The sequence below is a fragment of the Megascapheus bottae genome, chromosome 9 (assembly GCF_031878675.1).
Source record: "Megascapheus bottae isolate mThoBot1 chromosome 9, mThoBot2.hap1, whole genome shotgun sequence".
Lineage (NCBI taxonomy): Eukaryota > Metazoa > Chordata > Mammalia > Rodentia > Geomyidae > Megascapheus > Megascapheus bottae.
Genome location: NC_143517.1, coordinates 11,532,507 through 11,553,309, shown reverse-complemented (window position 1 = coordinate 11,553,309; position 20,803 = coordinate 11,532,507). Strand labels below are relative to the sequence as shown.

General features: G+C 38.4%; 1 protein-coding gene across 1 annotated transcript in view; it reads right to left on the bottom strand.

Moving 5' to 3' along the window:
• Positions 1–279: 279 nt before the first annotated feature.
• Positions 280–20,803, bottom strand: part of Rab2a (RAB2A, member RAS oncogene family) — a 67,238-nt gene continuing 46,714 nt past the window's right edge. Inside the window, exons 7-8 of the mRNA XM_090338854.1 lie at positions 3,785–3,853; positions 280–1,587 (exon numbers count right to left, since the gene is read on the bottom strand). Of these exons, the coding sequence (XP_090194980.1) occupies positions 1,492–1,587; positions 3,785–3,853 (165 nt within the window). The 3' untranslated portion in view covers positions 280–1,491. The remainder of the gene's footprint in view (positions 1,588–3,784; positions 3,854–20,803) is intronic.

The following is a 20,803-nucleotide window of genomic DNA, read 5'->3' as shown; positions in this document are numbered from 1 at the left end:
GCGCTGTGAGCCTCAGGCCGGGAGCTGCTCTGTGCTCTGTTCGTACTGCAGGAATGATCTGGTGTGGATGAGTAGGAAGTGCCCGTGCGCATCATGTCAGTAAGAATTTCATACTGTGAAAATTTTATGCTTTAGTAAACCATTTAAAGTACTTTAAAAAGCATTCTGACCCGTAGAAAAGAACATGTTCAATTACAGGTAAAAGCTGTAAACAGACGAATAATGTACAGAAATGTATAAATCTATTAAAAAAACAAGGTGTCAGAAAAAAAAAGGGAACACTTTTATACAGAGGATTTTATTTTGCACTGCTGTAACAATTTCATTATAGACCAAGGGAGAAAAAGGAAAAAGAAGGATAAAACCACCACACTGAGTAAATTACTAAAGCTTTTCTACTTTTCAACAGGAATTTCCATCTGGTAGATTTATTGTCATATCCCTTTCCAAACAGACAAGGTGCTTACCATATTTTAAAGATTATAAGTTGCCACTGAAAGAAAAATTATACAGTCACTGTACAAAGGTTGAAAAACTGTCCTGCATGAAAAATATACTTAGAAATCATGTGAATAAAAGGAAAACATTATTGTGGTTAAAGAAAGATTAAAAGTCCTCATAATGTGCCATCTACACGTGGGCTCACTCTCCTCAGGCTGCTTGCAGGTAGGGGTTTCTTGCTTCTGCCCTTTCACTCATCATACTGCGTTTCTACCCAACAGTACTCATTAAGGCAAACAAATCCTTTTCTGAAGAGGTCTTAAGGAAATTGTGGACAAATAGCAAACTTTTGGCATTAAAACAGGTTAACACAGACATAGATAGCCTTTAGTAATATACATTAAGCATATTTTTTCTTGGACTAGTGACAAGAAAAGATGAACATGCTTGTTAACAATGTCAAAAAGTTTAAAACTCAGTGTCCAAGCAATTCCTAACAAAGCTTCTGTAGCTTCAAGCTTTAAACAGTATAGATTTTATGCAAATGCATTTAAGAAGTCAAGCTTGGCAAATTACACCCAAGCAGGTTATTAAACTATATATACAGAAAGTAAATGATAAATACAGAATTAAAGGTCCTTCTGGTTTTCCTTATAGCTGTGAAAATTGACAAACTTTTTGAGGACAGTTCTGTAATATTAAACATTAGGTAACCACTGGGGCTGGGAAACCTAACTACACAAACTGATTTAAATACTCAAGATGACTCTGTAGTGTTTAATACAACTCAGTTCTTAAGGGCACAAGACAACATTTAACAAAAATAATCACATCGATTGACCTAGAAATCAAATGCAAATAGATAGGAATACAATCTCCAAAATCTGTCTTTTAAGTGAACATTAACCATTTATTCAAAGTTATACAAGAATTTGAAGGATTAAAGTCTTCTGCGGCATAAAGCCATTTCAAACAGTTTCATGTCTCAGCTGAGCATGAGGACAGAGGGTGAAGGAGGAGCTCCACAGGGCAGCTAGACGGGGAAAAGACTCAGCAGCAGCCTCCGCCGGCCTGCTGTCCTCCCTGGCTGCCTGCGTGGGTTGCGTTAGTAGCAGCATGCTGAGGGCCGATTTTAATGCCATTTGCCTGAGACATAAGAGAACAGAATAATAAAGACCAGGGGATCTGACTGGTCAGTAAACAATCATGCTTAATGATATAATTTGATCAAACAACTCTGAAAAATAAGTAGACTTTAGAAACGACTAACAATTTACTCCTTTAAAATAGTATTCTGTGAACTGTTTCTGAAAATACCTTTATCATAGTAGGCAAACAGAAATGGGATAATGCTGCTTTTCAGGGAATCTGCGGAATGAAGAAACTGTTTAAAACATTTCTTACAAGAAACCTTTAAAGGGCAAAAATATCCAAACCCCCTGCTGCTCTGAGACCATGTAAAATCTTTTCTGTAGACAGCATTTCTGTTCTGTGTTGAATCAGCTGTACGGGCTGAGGGCATATGAGTGTTCTGTGTCATCAATAATTTCTATGATCCCCAAAGACATGGCAGGTTGCCAAGAACCCACACACAGAGTAGTTCTTTCATTCATCAAACTCACACATGTCTTAACCCTCACTCCCTCAAGTGGATTTTACCTAAAAATACAACACTTTGAGAAAAGTAATACAGTAGCTTCAGAAATTAAGCTCTTAAGGAAACTTTACGTCACAGTAAATCTCAGATTTATAGTGCTTGGCAGTTGTTCTGCAACAGTAGTAGCCTTGGGGTTTCTGGCACTGGCTCAGTATTGACAGCAGCTGATGTGGTTTCTTTTCGCTCTTTTGACTCCTCTTTAATAAAAAGCATGCCCTATGGCTCATTGGTTTTGCCCCCTCTGGGCTGGTAGCAACTTCTTGAGGAATCAGGGAGTCAGACTTGGCATTAGGCCAAATAAATTGCACGGACTGTTGGCTCCTGACAGCAGATTACAATCAAAGCTGCAAATGGCATGGTAAAGTAGTCAGATACTATATGAAACCACACAAAAACAAAACGTGCTCTCTTATACAGAGGCTCGATTACTGTTCAAATTATAGGGCATTAGTTTCTGAATGGTGTTACCTTTAAATTAACTCAAGAAGTTCTACCATGTAAGTCTAGAAGATAGGTCTCAGGCTGGGAGTTCAAACCTCAATACTAACAGACAGCAGGAGAAAGCAGGGGCTATGAAAGAAGGGGTATGAATGAATGTAAAATGTTTTTTTTTTTCTTTTTTGGAAACCTTAGGCAAAATGCTGTTTATTTTCGTGAGAACCACTGAGGTAGGGAGCTGAGCCTCATCCGAGTACAGGCCAAGAGATGTATCACTACTGTCATGGCTCCCAAGTAGAAAACACTTCTAGCTGCAACTATACTCTGAACAAGGGCTTCTCTCTTAGAAGCCAGAAGTGTTAATACTTAATACAGATTGGCAAAAGTTTTATGTGTAAGTAAAGAAAGAATACATTCTATTCACATGAATACTTTGAAATAAATGTACAATAGGAATTTAGGTAAAAATTTCTTAGCTGCCAGGCGCCAGTGGCTATTCCTGTAATCCTAGCGACTCAGAAAGCTGAGATCTGAGGATCATGTCTCCAACTAATCACCGAAAAACCAAAGTGGCACTGTGCCTCAAAATGGTAGAGGGCTAACCTTGAGTGAAAGAGCTTGGGCTAAAACCCAGGCCCTGAGTTCAAACCCCATAATCAAGCCCCTACCCCCCCAAAAAATTCCCTTGGCTTATACATTTTCTGAATCATATTTTCCAAAGCTTTATAGATTATGCTAATTGTGTTGAACAAAATGAGTTAAAAGTGACATTAAAAAAACCCATCATCTTCGCCAATTATGCACATTAATTTAGTCTCTTGAAAACATGCTCTGCTATACTGGGAGTAATTTCAAATTGGGAATTTCCTTCTTTCATTCCAGAAAAGGGAGCATCTTGCATAGTGACATACTACACGCGTTTCCACATCAGAATAATATTCCCCAAAACAGATGTCACCATATGGATACGTGGGTAAAAGTGGGTTTTCTTTGCTCTTAGGGGATTTTTATACTTTACATTGCTTGGAATAAATACATAGGGACACTTACGTAAGTGATGCTCTACTAGAATCCAACAGAACACAAACATTTAACTACTGTACAACATACCGCAAGCTTCCAGTTGCAATGTGTTAAGGGATCATTGATCCGCTTTAGAAATTTAAAAAGTATAAAATGATGACTCCAAATAGTAAGTAAAAGCCAATTGTAAATTAATATTAGCCAGTAATTTTTGTATGTATATACCTCATTGTTGATGTCAAAAACTCCTTCCTGGATTTTTTCATAAATTTCTTTTGCTGTATTAATAAATGCCTGAAATATAAAGAATGGAAATCACAAGAGTAAATAAACATATATAAAAGTTCTACAGTATCAAAATATTTAGCACATGGAAATCATTTGATGTAAAGGCACACACAATTAGTAAAAGACAACCACACAATCATTTTAATAAAAGAAAAAAAATCCAACAATGCTTTATCTTAAGTACTCAACAAATTAGGACAGAAGGGAACTTTCCTCAACTTGATAAACGGCAACAAAGAAAACCACACTTAATATCACACTCTATCAGGAAGATGGATGTTTTCTCTTTAAGGTCAAATATAGAGCAATGACATAAGGAAACTGAGCTTTGTTAGCAGCATTACTCAAAATAGTTAAAATGCAGAAACATTCACTCATCAATAAATGAAGACAAATATGTAAGCTATTGATATAATGGAATAGTATTCAGCCTTAAAAAGAAAGGAAGTGCTGATTCACGCCACAAATCTTGAAAGCATGTTAAGTGAAGTAAGACAGAAAAGATCACATACAGTACAACTCCATTCATATGAAATGTCTAGAACAGACCAATCCACAGAGACCAGAAGCAGATGACTGGTTACTTAGGGACTGTAAGAGGAGGAAACGGGACTGCTAATAACTGTGGGGTTTCTTTGGGAGTCATGAAAATGTTCTGAAATTAAGATTATAGTGATGGATTCATAGTCTTGTGAATAAAGATCACTGAATAGTACAGTGTAAAATGGTGAATTGTTATGATGTATGAGCTCTAATTAGTAAAAGAAAAAATCATGACCAAGGATGGGGGAATGCACATCACAATACACAGGACACATGAAAACCATGCATGCCATCTAGGTAGCCTGTGTACCCTCCATGATGAGATGAGCTTTCTTTTGGATGATTAAAAAAAAAAAAAAAAAGAAAGAAAGGTACTCTCTTATACCACTGGCAAAGACCTAATTCAAATTTAAAGAAGTAAATAGTAATTACAGAGGAACAAATCATATCTCCCATCTCTTTTACATTGGAAACATTTGACTATTGAACTTGTTATCAGAGCTTTTGTTTCCTAATTAACAGGACTGATATGTTTTCACCTTTAAAGTCCTTACAGCTCCCTAGAGTAATCAATCTATTGCAGCTCAATTACTGCACCAAGCACATACCAGTCAGTGCATGGGACTTGAATGACTGCGGCAGGAGCATAGAAACATGAATATGCATTAAGTCTAAGTGGCTGATCGAATCATCACAGAGGGTCATGAGAATTTGCAGCAAAATAATGAGAAGAATTAATCACTGCAGATTCAGAAGGCTCTTAGGATGGGAGTGCACTTTTCATGTGTGTGCAGGCTTTAAGGGGAAACTGGCTTTCAGCCAACCATGAATTGATTCACATTCTTCAAAACTGAACTTATCCCTATAAATAAGGGGAAAATTTAGCTTTATTTCCAATAACATGTCAATTACCATGATGGCCTAGAAAACAGGGGAAGTAAATACTGAAATCAACAGACATAAATCTTCAGACATAAATATATCCATCAAATGCTGGAATTCCATGGAGGGACCACCCACATGTACACATTCCACTACAATGTTGACCAGAATTGCAAGGTTCTAGAAATGAGCTGCACCTTCATAGAAGCAAGCAGTTCTATATGGCAAAGTCATTATTAGAAGTGCTAATACATGCACATAAATGGTCTTTTTCCCCCCAATCCATTCATGAATCTCTTTGGCTAAAGCAATGGTAATAGCCAGGTGCCTGTGGCTTATGCCTACAATCCCATCTACTCAAGAGACTGAGATCTGAGGATCATGGCTCAAAGCCAGTCCCGCAGGATAAGCCTGTGAGACTCTTATTTCCAACTAACCACAATAAAAGCCAGAACTGGAGCTGTGGCTCAAGTGATAAAGTGCTAGCACTGAACAAAAATGCTCAGTGAGAGCACCCAGGCCTTGAGTTCAAGCTTCAGGACCAGCATGTTTGCACACACATGCATGGACATGAGGACACAGACACACGACAGACAAGACAGACAAGACAGACAGACAGACAGACAGACAGACACACACACACACACACACACACACACACACACACACACACACAAAGCTGTGGTATATAAAATTTATAAAAATACTCTATTACTCAGGAAGCTGGGATCTGAGGATCATAGTTCAAAGCCACTCAGAGTAGGAAAAGTCTGTGAGACTCTTTCATCCAATTAACCATGAGAAAACCAGAAGTGGCTCTGTAGTTCAAAGTGGTAAAGTGTGAGCTTTGAGAGAAAGAGCTCAAGAACAACACACAGGTCCCCTATGTTCAAACTCCATGACTCACTAAAAACAAAAAACAAAACCAACAAAAACTTAAAAAGCCAACAAAAAATAAAAAGCATAATTGAACCTTAGGAAGTACTCCACATTTGAAAGACATGCAATTAATGCCCCTCCCCCCCCCCCACTCTCTCTCTCTGTGCTGGTTCTGGGGCTTAACTCAGAGCCTTGGTGCTGTCCCTGAGTTTCTGTGCTCAGAGTTAATGCTCTATCATTTTGTGCCACAGTTCTATTTTCAGCTTTTTGATAGTTAAATGGAGATAAGAATGTCACGAATGTTCTTGCCTGGGCTGGCTTTAAAACACAGTCCTTGAACCTCAGCCTCCTGAGTAGCAAGGTTGCAGGTGTGAGCCACAGGTGCCCCAGTAAAAACTGGTTCTATTTTATCATCATTTTTTATCACCTCAATGGAAGGTTTTTTTTTTGGGGGGGGTGGGGGGAGGTTGCACTTGCCCTGGGCGCTGTCCCTGAGCTCTTCAGCTCAAGACTAGTGCCGTACCTGTACCGCTGGGCTTGGGCACTGTCCCTGAGCTCTTCAGCTCAAGGTTACCATCCTGTCCTTGAGCCAAGCCCCACTTCCCTTTTCTAGAGCTTAACTGGAGATAAGAGTCTCAGGGTTCTTTTGTGCACATGCTGGCTTTGAACCTTGATCCTCAGATCTCAGCCTCCAGAGTAGCTAGGATTACAGGCGTGAGACACCTGCCCAGCTCAATGGACTAGTTTTGGATGCTTCCTTTCTCCTCTGCAACTCTAATCCCAAATTAAAATACGTCTTATCCATCTGAGTATAATCCTAGAAAATAACTTGTAAATGGATTATCTTAGATTCTTTATGATAAAGGTTAGCATTTAATATTTATTTATGCTAGACCTGAGCAAGTTCTCTTAAGATGTTACTAAAGGAAAAACAATAGGAAAATTTAAGCGTAGGACAAAAACTGCTGGGAAACTGATGCCAAATTATTTCATTTTAAGCCACTGTGAAACATTGTCTAGGCATACCCACCCATGATTAAGTAGGAACAGATTTCTGGTTCTATACAGCAGCTACCCTTGGTGTTCTTGCTTCCTGTATAGTGTGTGCTCCACTCCAGTACTGGAAGTCTGTCTTCATTTTGCTGCCAGCCCTCCCCCTTTAACACCCTTTGATTAACTGCCATGTTCAGTGTTTTACCTTCATTTTTTTTTTGTTAGCCATCAATTCTCTTGTTTTTCACTTCCGACAATGATGTTTGAGCCCTTGACAGCAAATTACCTGAATGGTACTGGCAATGCTTAAACTTAAGATAAAATTTCTGGGACTTCTATAGCAAAAATTAAAATAAATATAAGCACAAAACACAGTAAATGGGCTGTAATTCAAATATACACTCAAGTGAATTCACATGCTGCTGTGCATCTTAGGTATCACAAACATTTAGGCCTTGATATTTACTATTACCACATACCCAGAACTTCTCTTGATCCCATGGAAGATATAAACAAGAGAACACAGTTTCTTCTGTTACCGAACAAAACCAATGGGAGAATCTAAGCACATCGGCTCAGCATACCAGCTCAGATGTTAGTTTAAGACAGAGGAAAAAGATTTTCTGTATTAGCTACCAGAAGCAAGTGCACGGCCTTCTAAACTGACTAGAAAAAGGCAAGGGGTAGGGGAGAACATGGAGCATTCCTTAGGATTTAACAATTGTTAAAATACAAAAAACTGCCCATGACTGACCAAAAAAAAACCAACAAAAACTGTTTTCCATGGAGTCAATATGCTGCCACCTGGTGGCAAGATTAAAAAACAATGGCATCTGATAGGTAACTAGGATAAGCCAGGGGAAGTTCTTGGGCAATGTCATTTAACTCAATCTCTCCCTCTCCTTCTCTCCTTCTTTCCCTCCATTCCTCCCCTCTCCCCCATATCTTTCTGTATCTGTCTCGGTACTGGGTTTGAACTCAAAGCCGTGGACTTGCTAGATGATTGTATAAATATCTTGAACAGTTACTAGAAAGTAAGGCACCTTGCAAAGTGACTAGTTTTCTCAGTTGCTGAAAGTAACAGGTATCCATTTGCCTGCAAGAATCAGCACTTCTCAAGTACTGATTAGTCAGTATACTGACTATAATGCAATAGACTGCATTTTAGTCAGTATACTAAGTGATTTCTTTAAAAATTAAAATTATATATGTAAATACTAAAAGCTAAAAAGTTCTTTCAAGAAAACTTATGGCTGTGAGTGAAAGCATGCCTTTAAAATGAACTAAATGGCCTTTCCTGTCTCACACTCCAGTTTCACCATGGTATAGCTGTGTTGCAAGAGCCTGTCTATAAAATGAGGGGACCACTGGCACCTGCTCCACAGGAAGGCTGGCACTCCCTGTGCCAGTGAATATGCAGTGTGAAGCACTGCTTATTCCGTGTGGGTCAGCGCTCATGAATATTTTAGGACTAAGACACTGGGGAACCACAGAACTGGACATAGGTTGTCCTATCAATGTGTCAATGTGCTCTGAATCACATTGTGTTCTTTATTCAACTCAAATACCTTAAGTAAACCAAAACATTAGCAGAATCATGTGTAGCATGAACTCTAAAACAGTAAGATGTATTGCAATCAGACCATTATGCAAGGATAGTAAACCCTGTGAAAACAGGCTTAAAAAAAATTAGGAACCTTAAATAAACATTCCAAATTCTATGACTTTAAAATGTTCTGATCTTGGGCCGGGAGTTTGGCCTAGTGATAGAGTGCTTGCCTAACATGCATGAAGACCTGGATTCAATTCCTTGGTACCATATACATAGAAAAAGCCAGAAGTAGTGCTGTGGCTCAAGTGGTAGAGCTCTAGCCTTGAGAAAGCCCAAGAACCCAGGGACCAGCACTCAGGCCCTGAGTTGAAGGCCCAGGACTGGCAAAAAAAAAAAAAAAAAGAGAGAAAGAGATCTGATTTCACTTGATATAGCTAAATTTAGTAGAAGATGACTTGTAACACATGGGTTGCAATACTGCTGGTGCTGCCTTTTGAGGATGAAGCAGGGAGGAGGGACAGCTCAGTAGAGGGAGCTCTTCCTTGTCCCTTTCATTCTCCATACAATCTGCAAGTCTGCTATCAGAGTTGTTCTGCTTTTGCTTCTTTCATACTTTCCTTGTATTTCACTGAAAGAAGCTCATTGGTTACCCTGCTGATCGATAATAACTGTCTCATACGACTGAGTTGCAAAAACAGAATTATTTGCCTGAGACCATTCACAATTATATCAGAAGCAGGAGTAGAATCTAATACTCTTTTCACCATGTTTATCCTTCTTTTAGTAGGACTACTTATCTTCGGATAATACAATACAAAGAAAGTTCTCATTTGTTTTATGTCCAAGTTTAAACTGAACATAAAAAGCATATATTTTCTACATCCTGAACAAACCTCTACCTATGAGGGACTCTTAAGAGAAGGGAAGAGATAGGGATGGGGCAAAAGAAGGTAAGAGGTAGGGACAATGAAAGTACAATATATGCACTATGAAAATGTCACATTGAAATCTATTAATCTACACAATTAATGAGATAATAATTATAATTTATAAAGAAGAGCATGAGGGAAAGGGTAACATAGCCCAAAAAGCTGGATGTTAGTAGTTCATACCTGTAATCCTAGCTATTCAGGAGGCTGAGATCTAAGGATTGTGGTTTGAAGCCAGTCCAGGATAAAAAGTCCATGAGATTCTTATTTCTAATAAACTACTCAGAAAAAGCTGGAAGTGGTACTGTAGCTCAAGCGGTAAAGTACTTGACTTAAGCACAAAGAGGCTCAGGGACAGTGCCCAGGCCCAGAGGACTGGCAAACAAAACAGAATAAAATACTCTTTACCTGATTTAGTAACTGTAGCCCCTCTGTATGTTATTTTTATAATAATAATAAAAAATCTGTATGTTTCCTTTATAATAATAATAAAAAGAAATTATTTAGATTTCTAACATTATCTTTGGAAGGATATATAACCCAGTGGTAAGGCATGTGCTCATTAGCATGTGTAAGACACTAGGTTCAATCCATGAAACCTTCTGTCCATCTATATCTATATAAAGATAAACAGATATATATATATACACATATCTAAAATTGTATATGTATATAAATCTTACATATTATCTTTTTTTTTTTTTTGCCAGTCCTGGGGCTTGAACTCAGGGCCTAAGCACTGTCCTTGGACTTTCTCAAGGCTAGAGCTCTACCACTTGAGCCAGCTTTTTTTTTTCTATCTATGTGGTACCAAGGAATCTAACTTGGGTCTTCATGCATGCTAGGTAAGCACTCTTACCACTAGGCCAAACTCCCGGCCCATATTATAATCACACACACACACACACACACAATCTTAGCAGAAGAACAACACTCTGGAACTACTAGATTAAAAGGGCTTGGAAATTACATAGTATTTAAAGATTTCCTGTTGCCTCTGTCAGAGTTACAGAAAGATATCTTTATTAATCGAGTTCTTCCATTTAGTATTTATGTATCAAATACTTGTTTTGTACTAGGTAGAGAGGATATTCAAGTGTAGGAATATCCCAAACCTAAAGTATGTGGTAGATTAGGACAGATACAAATGTAAAACTGGAACACAGTATGGAAACCTGCACGATCATTACTGAGAAAGCCCTGTGTGAGAAGGCTTGGATGACAACAAGCTCTCACTCAATTTTCAACAACTGAGGTGAGGAAAAATTGAGATGGTCAGCTCAAATCCACTGAAAGTAGGAAACAGGCAAATATGTAAGCTCGGGCAAATATGTAAGCTGCCCCTACAGACAATAGGGAACTCTGGACAAAAGCAGGCAAGAGATAAACGGAGGACAGCTTTGAAGATGAATAGTAAGGAGGCAAGGCTGGCAACATGGAGATCAGTGAGCACTCTAGAACAATGATCCAGGTAAGAAACAATGAGCTGAGGAATTAGAATGGGGGCAAGGAAGTACTTTCAAGACATTTTTTACAAGAGCTGGTAAAGTATAGGTAAAAAATGGTAAGGTGCTTATTACTCCACTTTTTGTTTAAATAACCGAGATAGAAGGAATTGAGGTAAATTTAAAATGGAAGAAAAGCAAGTTTTGAAGAAGAAATGAAAAGTTCTAGACAAAACTCTAATGCTTATGACATCTACATGTAGGATGGTCTTGGCAATCTATATAACTACATGTGTACACTTAGGTTTATGTGTAAGTTGTGTGTAATGTATGTATTAGCTACCCTGGGTTGGATAGAGAAAATGGATGCAACTTTTGAGAGTTAGGTTTGGGTCACTAATGAAGTTTCCAAGAATGCTGATCCATGCAGAGGTGAAGAAGTTAAGGCCAGTCAGTAGTGTCTTTTAAGGGAACAAAAGGCCTTCAGCAGTTTACAATTACATTGTAGCTATCTAAAAATACTTGTTCTACCACTTACAACAAAGCCCAAGTAAGATGACTTCTCAATGTATATTAAGTCTGTAGATATCCAAGTCCTGGGAAAGAACACAAGCATAAGCGAGGGATGTTGAAATTAGCCTTCTTCTACTTGCTAACACCTTATTATGTCATATGTCCTCTTACACATCTATCCTGCATGCTAAATAGCTTGACAGCACCATCTGTCTTAGGATTGACAGGATGCATTCTTATTTTACCTTGGGCTTATCATTAGTACTTTAATAGGTATGCTGGCAATTTCCATCCCTGATTTCCAATAGCTTGAAATATTTTAATTAATTATTTTGGGATCACCAACAACATTTGCTTTACACTGGACTTCAAAGGTGCCTTTTTTTTGTTGTTGTTTAATTTTTAAGCAATATATTAAAAACAAAAGTTGGGGCCGGGAGTTTGGCCTAGTGGTTAAAGTGCTTGCCTAGCATGCATGAAGACCCGGGTTGGATTCCTCGGTACCACATACATAGAAAAAAGCCAGAAGTGGTGCTGAGGCTCAAGTGGTAGAGCTCTAGCCTTGAGAAGTCCAAGGACAGTGCTCAGGCCCTGAGCTCAAGCCCAGGACTGGCAAAAAATAAATAAATAAATAAAAATAAAAACAAAAGTTGTGTTTGGGGTACCTTGTGAAATTTTGATACATGTTTATATGTATCAAACATATGTATATGTTTAAAATTTATTTTATTTTTTGTTCTGGTTTTTTTGGCCAGTCCTGGGCTTGAGCTCAGGGCCTGGACTTGGACTTTCTCAAGGCTAGAGCTCTACCACTTCTGGAATTGAACCTGGGTCTTTGTGCAGGCTAAGCAAGCACTTTACCACTAGGCCAAACTCCCAGACCATAAAAATTTATTAAATCAGGTTGAATCTACTAATCATTTTTTGTAACAGGGGCTATGAAGTCTAGGCTGGCTTCAACTCCAGAGGCTTCCTGCCTTTGCTTCTTGAGTGCTGGGACTACAGGTGTGTATCACCATACTTTGTTTATTTATGGTGGACATATAAAATTATTTCCTCTACCTTTATGAGATACATACTAATACCTCCATCCTCTTCTACAACTGTACACCGAACCTCCTTACTGTTATCCTTTTCATTGTTCTCCCTAGTGTCTGGCAACTACCCTTCTTTTTAACTTCACTTCTATGAAATCAGAACTTTTCTGATTCCACATGAGTGGGGTGATGTGGTATTTGTCTTTCTGTGCCTGGTTTACTTCATATAACATAATGACTGCCAGTTTCATTCATGTTATTACAAATGATAGATTTTTCTTCTTTGTAGTAATCTAATAGGATTTTATTATGTATATGTATTATACTTTCTTTATCCATTCAATTATTGGTAAGCACATAAACTGTTCTTTTAAACTTAGCTATTGTGCATAATGGGACAATAAACGTGAAAATGCAGGTGTCTTGCTGACGTACTCAATTCATTTATTTTGGCTATGTGCCCACTAGTGTGACTGTTGGATTCCATGGTAGCTCTACTTTAGTTTTCCAAGGAACCTCCATCATAGAATTTCTATATAATGTGAAAATGTTTTCTTGTCTTCACATCCTCACCGAATTTGTTATAAGATAACCAAAGATTATAGTGTGTTAGAGAAAGCATTTCTTTCCCAAATCTTCATGAATCGTGCCTTAGCTTTTGGTGTTATTTGGTGATGTAGTTTATGGTAGAGCACTTGACTGGCATGGCATGGGCAAGATCCTGGATTTAATCTCTACTGTATATGTATGGTCATAGCACACACTACATAAAAGATTCAGGTGTGACAATGCATGCCTATATTTTCAATACTTAGAAGGCATTGGGATTTTGAGTTCTTAGGCAGTCTCAGACACAGTGGAACCTGTGTCAGAAGAAATTGTTTTTTTTTTTTTTTTGCCAGTCCTGGGCTTGAGCTCAGGGCTTGAGCACTGTCCTTGGACTTTTTCAAGGCTAGAGCTCTGCCACTTGAGCCTCAGCACCACTTCTGTCTTTTTTCTATGTATGTGGTACTGAGGAATCGAACCCGGGTCTTCATGCATGCTAGGCAAGCACTTTAACCACTAGGCCAAACTCCTGGCCCAGAAGAAGTTGTTTTTAAAAACATGTCTCAGGAGTTTGGCGTAGTGATACAGTGCTTGACTAGCATGCATGAAAATCCGATTCCTCAGTACCACATACATAGAAAAAGCCAAGTGGTTCTGTGGCTCAAGTGGTAGAACTCTAGCTTTGAGAAATCCCAAGGATAATGCTTGGGCCCTGAGTTTAAGCCCTGGAACTGGCAAAAGTAAATAAACGTTAACCCTAAAAAAATATATTAAATTAAATGTTTTAGGAGCAGTAAATGTGGCCTAGTGGTAGAGTGCTCACTTAGCATGCATATAAAGCCCTGGGTTCAATTCCTCCGTACTGCATACACAGAAAAAGCTGGAAGTGGTACTGTGGCTCAAGTAGTAGAGTGCTATCCTTGAGAAAGTTCAAGGACAGTGCCCAGGCCCTGAGTTCAAGCCCCAAGACTGGCAAAAAAAAAAGTTTTGTCATTTTTTTATGGTTTTATATGAATTTATTTATTTCTTGTCAGTTGTGGAACTTGAACTCTGGGCATGGGCACTGTCCCTCCGCTCTTCAGCTCAAGGGTAGCGTTCTACCACTTGAGCCACAGCACCACTTCTGGTTTTCTGGAGGTAAATTGGAGATAGTCTCACTGACTTCCTGCCCAGGGTTGGTTTTGAACAGTGATCCTTAGATCTCAGCCTCCTGAAGCTAGAATTACAAGTGTGGGCCCCAGCCCACAGCTTGAGTTTATAATCTTTTAGGTAAAATTACTGAAACTGGAAAAGAGCCCATCAAATGGCTGAAAAGTTGACAGGTACTGGTTCACGCCTATAATCATAGCTACTCAGGAGGCTGAGATCTGAGGTAACAGTTCAAAGCTAGCCCAGACAGTAAAGTCCATCACACTCTTGATTCTATTTCCAATTTACACACACACACACACACACACACACACACACACACACACACACGAGAAAACCAGAAGTGGAACTGTGGCTCAGGTAGTACAGTACTCACTATAGCTCAGGGACAATGTCAAGGCCCTAAGTTCTAAGTTCAATCCCCAGGACCAGTCAAAACAAAACAACACCTCCTTCCCCCCATAGGCAGAATTTTGGAAGGAAACGTATTACTTCTAGGGTATTTTTAGTATCTTCATAAAGATGGCATGAGTCTTCTGAGAAGGGTGTTTGTCTATGCCTTCTATAACTTTTGTTAATCATTTCAACACAGACCTCCCTGCAAAAGCAGGCAGCTACATGAGGAGCTACCTGTTCAAGGAGGAGTCAATATGCTTATCTAAATTTTCTAAAATGTCTTGCACTATCTTTGGGATTTCTCAAAGCTAGAGTTCTACCACTTGAGCCACAGAACTACTTCTGGCTTATTCTATGTATGTGGCACCAAGGAATAGAAGCCAGGTCTTCATGCAGGCTAGGCAAGCACTCTACCAGTAGGCCAAATACCCAACCATTAAAATGTTTATGAATGCTGAAAACAAAGACAATGCTGTGATAGACTTCCACCTACACTTAACATGGGACCAAGCATTACCCAACTAAAAGAACTGAAGCAACAAAGGTAGGCATAGCTCATGTTTCAATCCTGCCTACCCTGGAGGTTGAGGTCTGACTATTGCAGCTCAAAGGTAACCCAGACAGAAAGCACTGTGAGATTCTCATCCCTGGTTAACCAGCAAAATGCTAGAAGTGAAGGTGTGGCTCAAATGCTGGAGTGCCAGAGCCTTGAGTGAAAAACCCAAGCGAGAATGCTAGGCCTTGAGTTCAAGCCCCAGTATTGGTATAAAACAAACAAGCAACCCAACAACAAAACACGTAACCACTAAAACCTATGTTACCTAATATGTGAGAGGTAGTGCACTAGGTGTTGGGGATGTAGAGATGAAAAGACAAGCTATCTTTTCACAGAAAAGATTCTACCAATTCAGAATATAGGTGACATGTGCAGTGGCTGTCAGCAGAGGTGAAATACAGAGTGTTTCATTTTAAACACCCCAGAGGGGTTCAGACTTGACCAAATCCTTGAAGGCAAGAAATAAGGGCATTTCAAGAGCAGAGAACAGTTTGTGTAGGAGGGGAAAAGCACTACAAGCTTATCAACTCTTAGTTTAGTATGCAGATCATATTATAGGAAGCTGGCAATCAAAGGGCCTGGTTGACCAACATAAGGTGTTTGATGCTGAAGCTGTGGGCAAGAATTCAAATAACACTGGAGAGTGACATTCAATTTAATGTTTGAAAGAACTTATAGCTAACAGTGTAGATAGGAAGTCCAACTGTGAAGCAATTCTGATAGATGACAACTGGGAAAGATAGTTAACAGGTCAAAACAATAAGGTTAAAAGCGATGCAAATTGAATACATCAACATGAAGAAGTAAGGAAAATGAAATATATGGGACACCAACTTGTAGACTAGAGTAAAACAGAGCCGTAGGGTTCAGTTTGGATGGGTTAATATACTAGACAGGTCTGAAGAATACTCATATAGAGCTTGCTGTATGGCAGCTTTCAGAATGGAACTGAAGGGTATCTAAAGACATGGATCCATATGGCATATCAACTTTGAAAAGGACTTGAGAGATCCAAAGATGTGTTAGAAAAATGATATGAATGAAGAAAGCTACAAGCTTTTTATAATAAAATAAAATAAAAAGTCAAAGGTGCTAAGCACAGGGCTCACACCTGCAATTCTACCTACTCAAGAGTCTGAGATCGGTTTAGTCACAATTCAAAGTCATCCCTGGGCAGAAAGTTAGTAAGATCCCATCTCAACTAATAAAACTGTTGGCACACACTTGTCATCTATGTTATTCAAGAAGCACAAAAAGGATTCAAGTAGGTCCAGACCTACTTGAGATTCTACATGAAAAAATAACTGAAGCCAAAACGGCTGGAAGTGAGGCTCCAGTGGTAGTGTTGCATGAGCCCGAGTTCAACCCTTAGTACCCCACCATACTTTTTCCTTTTATTTAAAAGAAAAAGAGAGAGGCTGGGAGTTTAGCCTAGTGGTAGAGTGCTTGCCTAGCATGCATGAAGACCTGGGTTCGATTCCTTGGTACCACATACATAGCAAAAAGCCAGAAATGGTGCTGTGGCTCAAGTGGTAGAGCTCTAGCCTTGAGAAAGCCCAAGGACAGTGCCCAAGCCTTCAGTTCAAGGCCCAGGACTGGAAGAAAAAAGAAAAAAAGAAAAAGAAAAAAGAAAAAGAAAGAAAGGGGCTGGGAGTTTGGCTTAGGGATAGAGTGCTTGCCTAGCATGTACAAAGACTCGTGTTCGATTCCTCAATACCACATACATAGAAAAAAGCAGGAAGTGGTGCTGTGGCTCAAGTGGCTTTTTCCTTGAGGAAAATGTCCAAGGATAGTGCTCAGGCCCTGAGGTCAAGCTCCAGAACTGGCAAAAATAAATTAAAAAAAAAAAAAAAAAAGAGAGGTCAAAAGTATCAAACATAGCCTCAGACAGACTTTCAAAAGAAAAAAAAAAACTATGTTAGGTGAGGGAAAGAGGAAGTCCAGAATGACCTATGCCATGGGGCAAGAAGTTCATTAAGTCTGAACTGGAGGCATGAAAAAAAAAAAAACAGCCCTTAGGGAAGCTGGAGGGAACTGGCATAGCATGTTTTTTTTTTTTTTTTTTTTTTTTTTTGTCAGTCTGGGACTTGAACTCTGGGCCTGTCTGGGCATTGTCCCTGTCTTCAGCTCAAGGCCTACCCCTTGAACTACAGTGTCTCTTCTGGTTTTCTGGTGGTTAATTGGAGATAAGAGTCTCGGGTTCTTTAGTGCTCAGGCTGGCTTTGAACCTTGATCCTCAGATCTCAGCATCCTGAGTAGCTAGGATTACAGGCCTGAGTCATCATGCCTGGCTTGGAATAGGATGTTTTCATTGAATTTTAAGGAAAACAGAGAAAGTTTATTTGAAAGTGAAAGGAAAGCCATGAAAGGAAAGTAGTGAGACTTGCCAGCTAGTGAGAGAACAAAAAAGGAGTGCTGACTTTTTTTCTTTTAGTTAGGCATGGGACTTGAACTCTGGGCCTGAGTATTATCCCTGAGCTCTTCAGCTCAAGGCTACTGCCCTATCCCTGAAGACACCCACTACTTCCAGCTTTCTAGTGCTTATTGGAGATAAGAATCTCACACATCCTCAGATTATCAGCCTCTTGATTAGCTAGGATTATAGGCGTGGCAGGGTTTTAAGATGGTCAAAACTTGATGGGATGATTATCCAGTAGGTGCCAAGAGTCAACAGAGTAGGAAAGAGTGGAGGCTTATAAAAATGTTTCTGGGAGGACTGCACAGAAGAGCATCACACCAGATTTTCCTGTTAGGTAGTAGTGCCCTCTGAACTTCCAGTTTCTACCACTCAGCAAAGTGATTCCAGGTCAGCAGCACCTGCATTAATGAAGATGGACTGTTTCATATTCAGGCTCCCAGTCCGTACCAGACAATTCCTGAATCAGACTGAATTATAAAACAGGATTCTTAAGTTAATCTGTTTATACATTAACCTTTGAGAAGTACTCTTCTAAAGGATAAAAACAAAAACAAACCTTCTCAGACATTCTGAGCTAAAGTGGTTCTTATAGTAACCTTAGATGCAACTATGAAGTACAAGAATAAACAAAACCAGAGATATCAATCTAAGGTTTGTTAGCAGCTGTCACAGGATTTCCCCCTTTTATCTGGGGATAATCATGGCATAGGTAGGGAACATTGGCTAAATCACGTTTGGAAAACTGATGGTTTAAAAAAATATCAGTAGAGCTAGGTTTGTGGGTTTGTTTACTGGGTTGGGGAATAAATCCAGAGCCTTGGGAATGCTAGACATATGCTTCTGTTTCTTTAAAAAAACAACACAAAAAACAACACTTGGTAACACTGGCTAAAAAGATTTAAGACATCACTTCACTGTGAGCTTACCAAATGCTTTCTTATGCAGACAATATAGAGAAATAAGCTACTGAATTGAAATATACTGTCACAAAACACTTTTTACTTAATGGTATCAGTAACTGTGCTTGAACATCTGACATGTGTAAACACTGTGAATGAATAGTTTGTTTTATCTTCTAACCAGGTGTCTCCATATGGTCTAGTTGTCTTCATTTTTTAAAATGAATATTAGGTCATTTCATCTTCAGCAACTTCTAAAAAATGTTAAGAAAGTATGCACAATGAAAAACATTAACTCTATTATGTTAGGCATATGCTAAACACTTAACATTTAAGAGACATTACTGTATAAAATGTGCTGGTACAAAAAATATGACAGAAAGATCATTAAAAGGCTACACAACAAAAATTTAATAACAAATACTTGTAAAATAAATGCTGTACTCCTCATGAAGTCACAAAACAACTTCATCTTTATAACCATATTCCTACATTAATATTTAATTGTGGCTGGAAGGCTTCATTACGAAATTTTATATTATAAATTGCCATTGTGGTGTTAAAGAATTAAATCCAAGTCAAATTACTTACACATGGTTATTATTTTTTACTAAACTTTTTAAGAAAATTACAGATTCTTAAAGAAGCAAGTCTAAGAAATAATACAAAGGATTCTGTGTGACTATGACCTGGATTTAGAAAGCTAAAGTACCCTGTTATGACTAGTAAGTACTATTACCACAGGAACCTGCTTGTCTCTTTAGGGCCTCACCCACTTCCTTCCTATTGGAAGGTCTCTTTGGCCCTGTGTCCATGTCTCTAATTTGGTCATTGACAGGTTTTTGTATAAACACTCTATTTCTCGTAAGTATTCATGAGCACAACTTCTAGGTCTCATAATGGTAGTCTTTCTATTGGATACATAATTTTACATTCCCATCACCAATGAATGATTCTGCACCTCCTCACCAGCCATTGGATGCTGTCACTTAAAAAAAGTATTTTAGCAATTCTGACAGGCATTTAGTGATATCTCACTAAGGATTTATTTACTACTTACAACTACTGCTTTTCAGTAGTTGTACAAAGGTGTTTCAATTCAAGATGTCAGTTTGTGAGTACAATGCATTTTTATCAATGTCACCCCTTTTGTCATTCTCCATCTCTCCCAAACACATCTATTCCTTCAATGATTAGTGATGCTGACGTGTTCATCTGACATTTGTACATCTTCTTTGATATAATGGCTGCCCAGTCTTTTGTTCCACTTCTAGTCATTATATTAAAAATCGTAACCACTGGGTTTGGGGAGTTTTATATTCTAGATAGTAGACCTTTGTTGGATATGAGATTTGCATGTATTTTCTCTCAATCTGCAGATTAAGCTACACAACAAGTCTTTCAAAATGCAAAAAAATTTAAAGACTAATCTATCAATTTTTTTCTGCTTATAATTTTTTTTTTGTGACAAGAATGCATAGGACCAGATCTCAAAGACTTTCCCCAGATTTTTCCCCCCTCTCACTGATCACTGTTTCACATTTAACCTCACAATACATTTTTGACTTAGCTTTTATGTCACGTGTGAGACTCAAGTTGCAAACCCTTTACCAATTATCACCTTAAAGTCTAAGAGACTGATTTATCTCATTTGAATCTCCTTTTCTGAGTTGTTTCATCTCCCATAATTTTTTGCCTTTCCACATACATTTTATAATATAATATAATATAATATTATGAGAGGCCACAAACACATTGGAATTTTGTTTTTAATAGGAATAACATTAAAATTTTATGTCAATTTGTAAAGAAGTGCCATCTTTCTAAGTTTGAATATCCAAAACAATGAACATAGTAGGTCCTTCTATTTAGTACTTTTCTTTCTTCATTAGCGTTTTCTAATTATCAGCATATTTATATCTTGTCTGTGTATGTTCCTAGGGTTACATCTAAATATTTCATCTTGCTTTTGTGACTATACATTACATTGCATTTTGTTGTTCATATATAAGTTGCTAGCGTACATAAGTACAGTTTTTGTATCTTGTGTCTATTAACTTTGCTGAACTATCTATTGGCCTTTCTTTGTAAATTCTCAAGATCTTCTATTGAAACAATCATGCAATTCACCAGTACAGTTTTATTTCTTCCTTTGAGTTACATGCCTTTTTGTTTTTTTTTGGCAATACTGGGGTTTGAACTCAGAATGCTGAGCCTG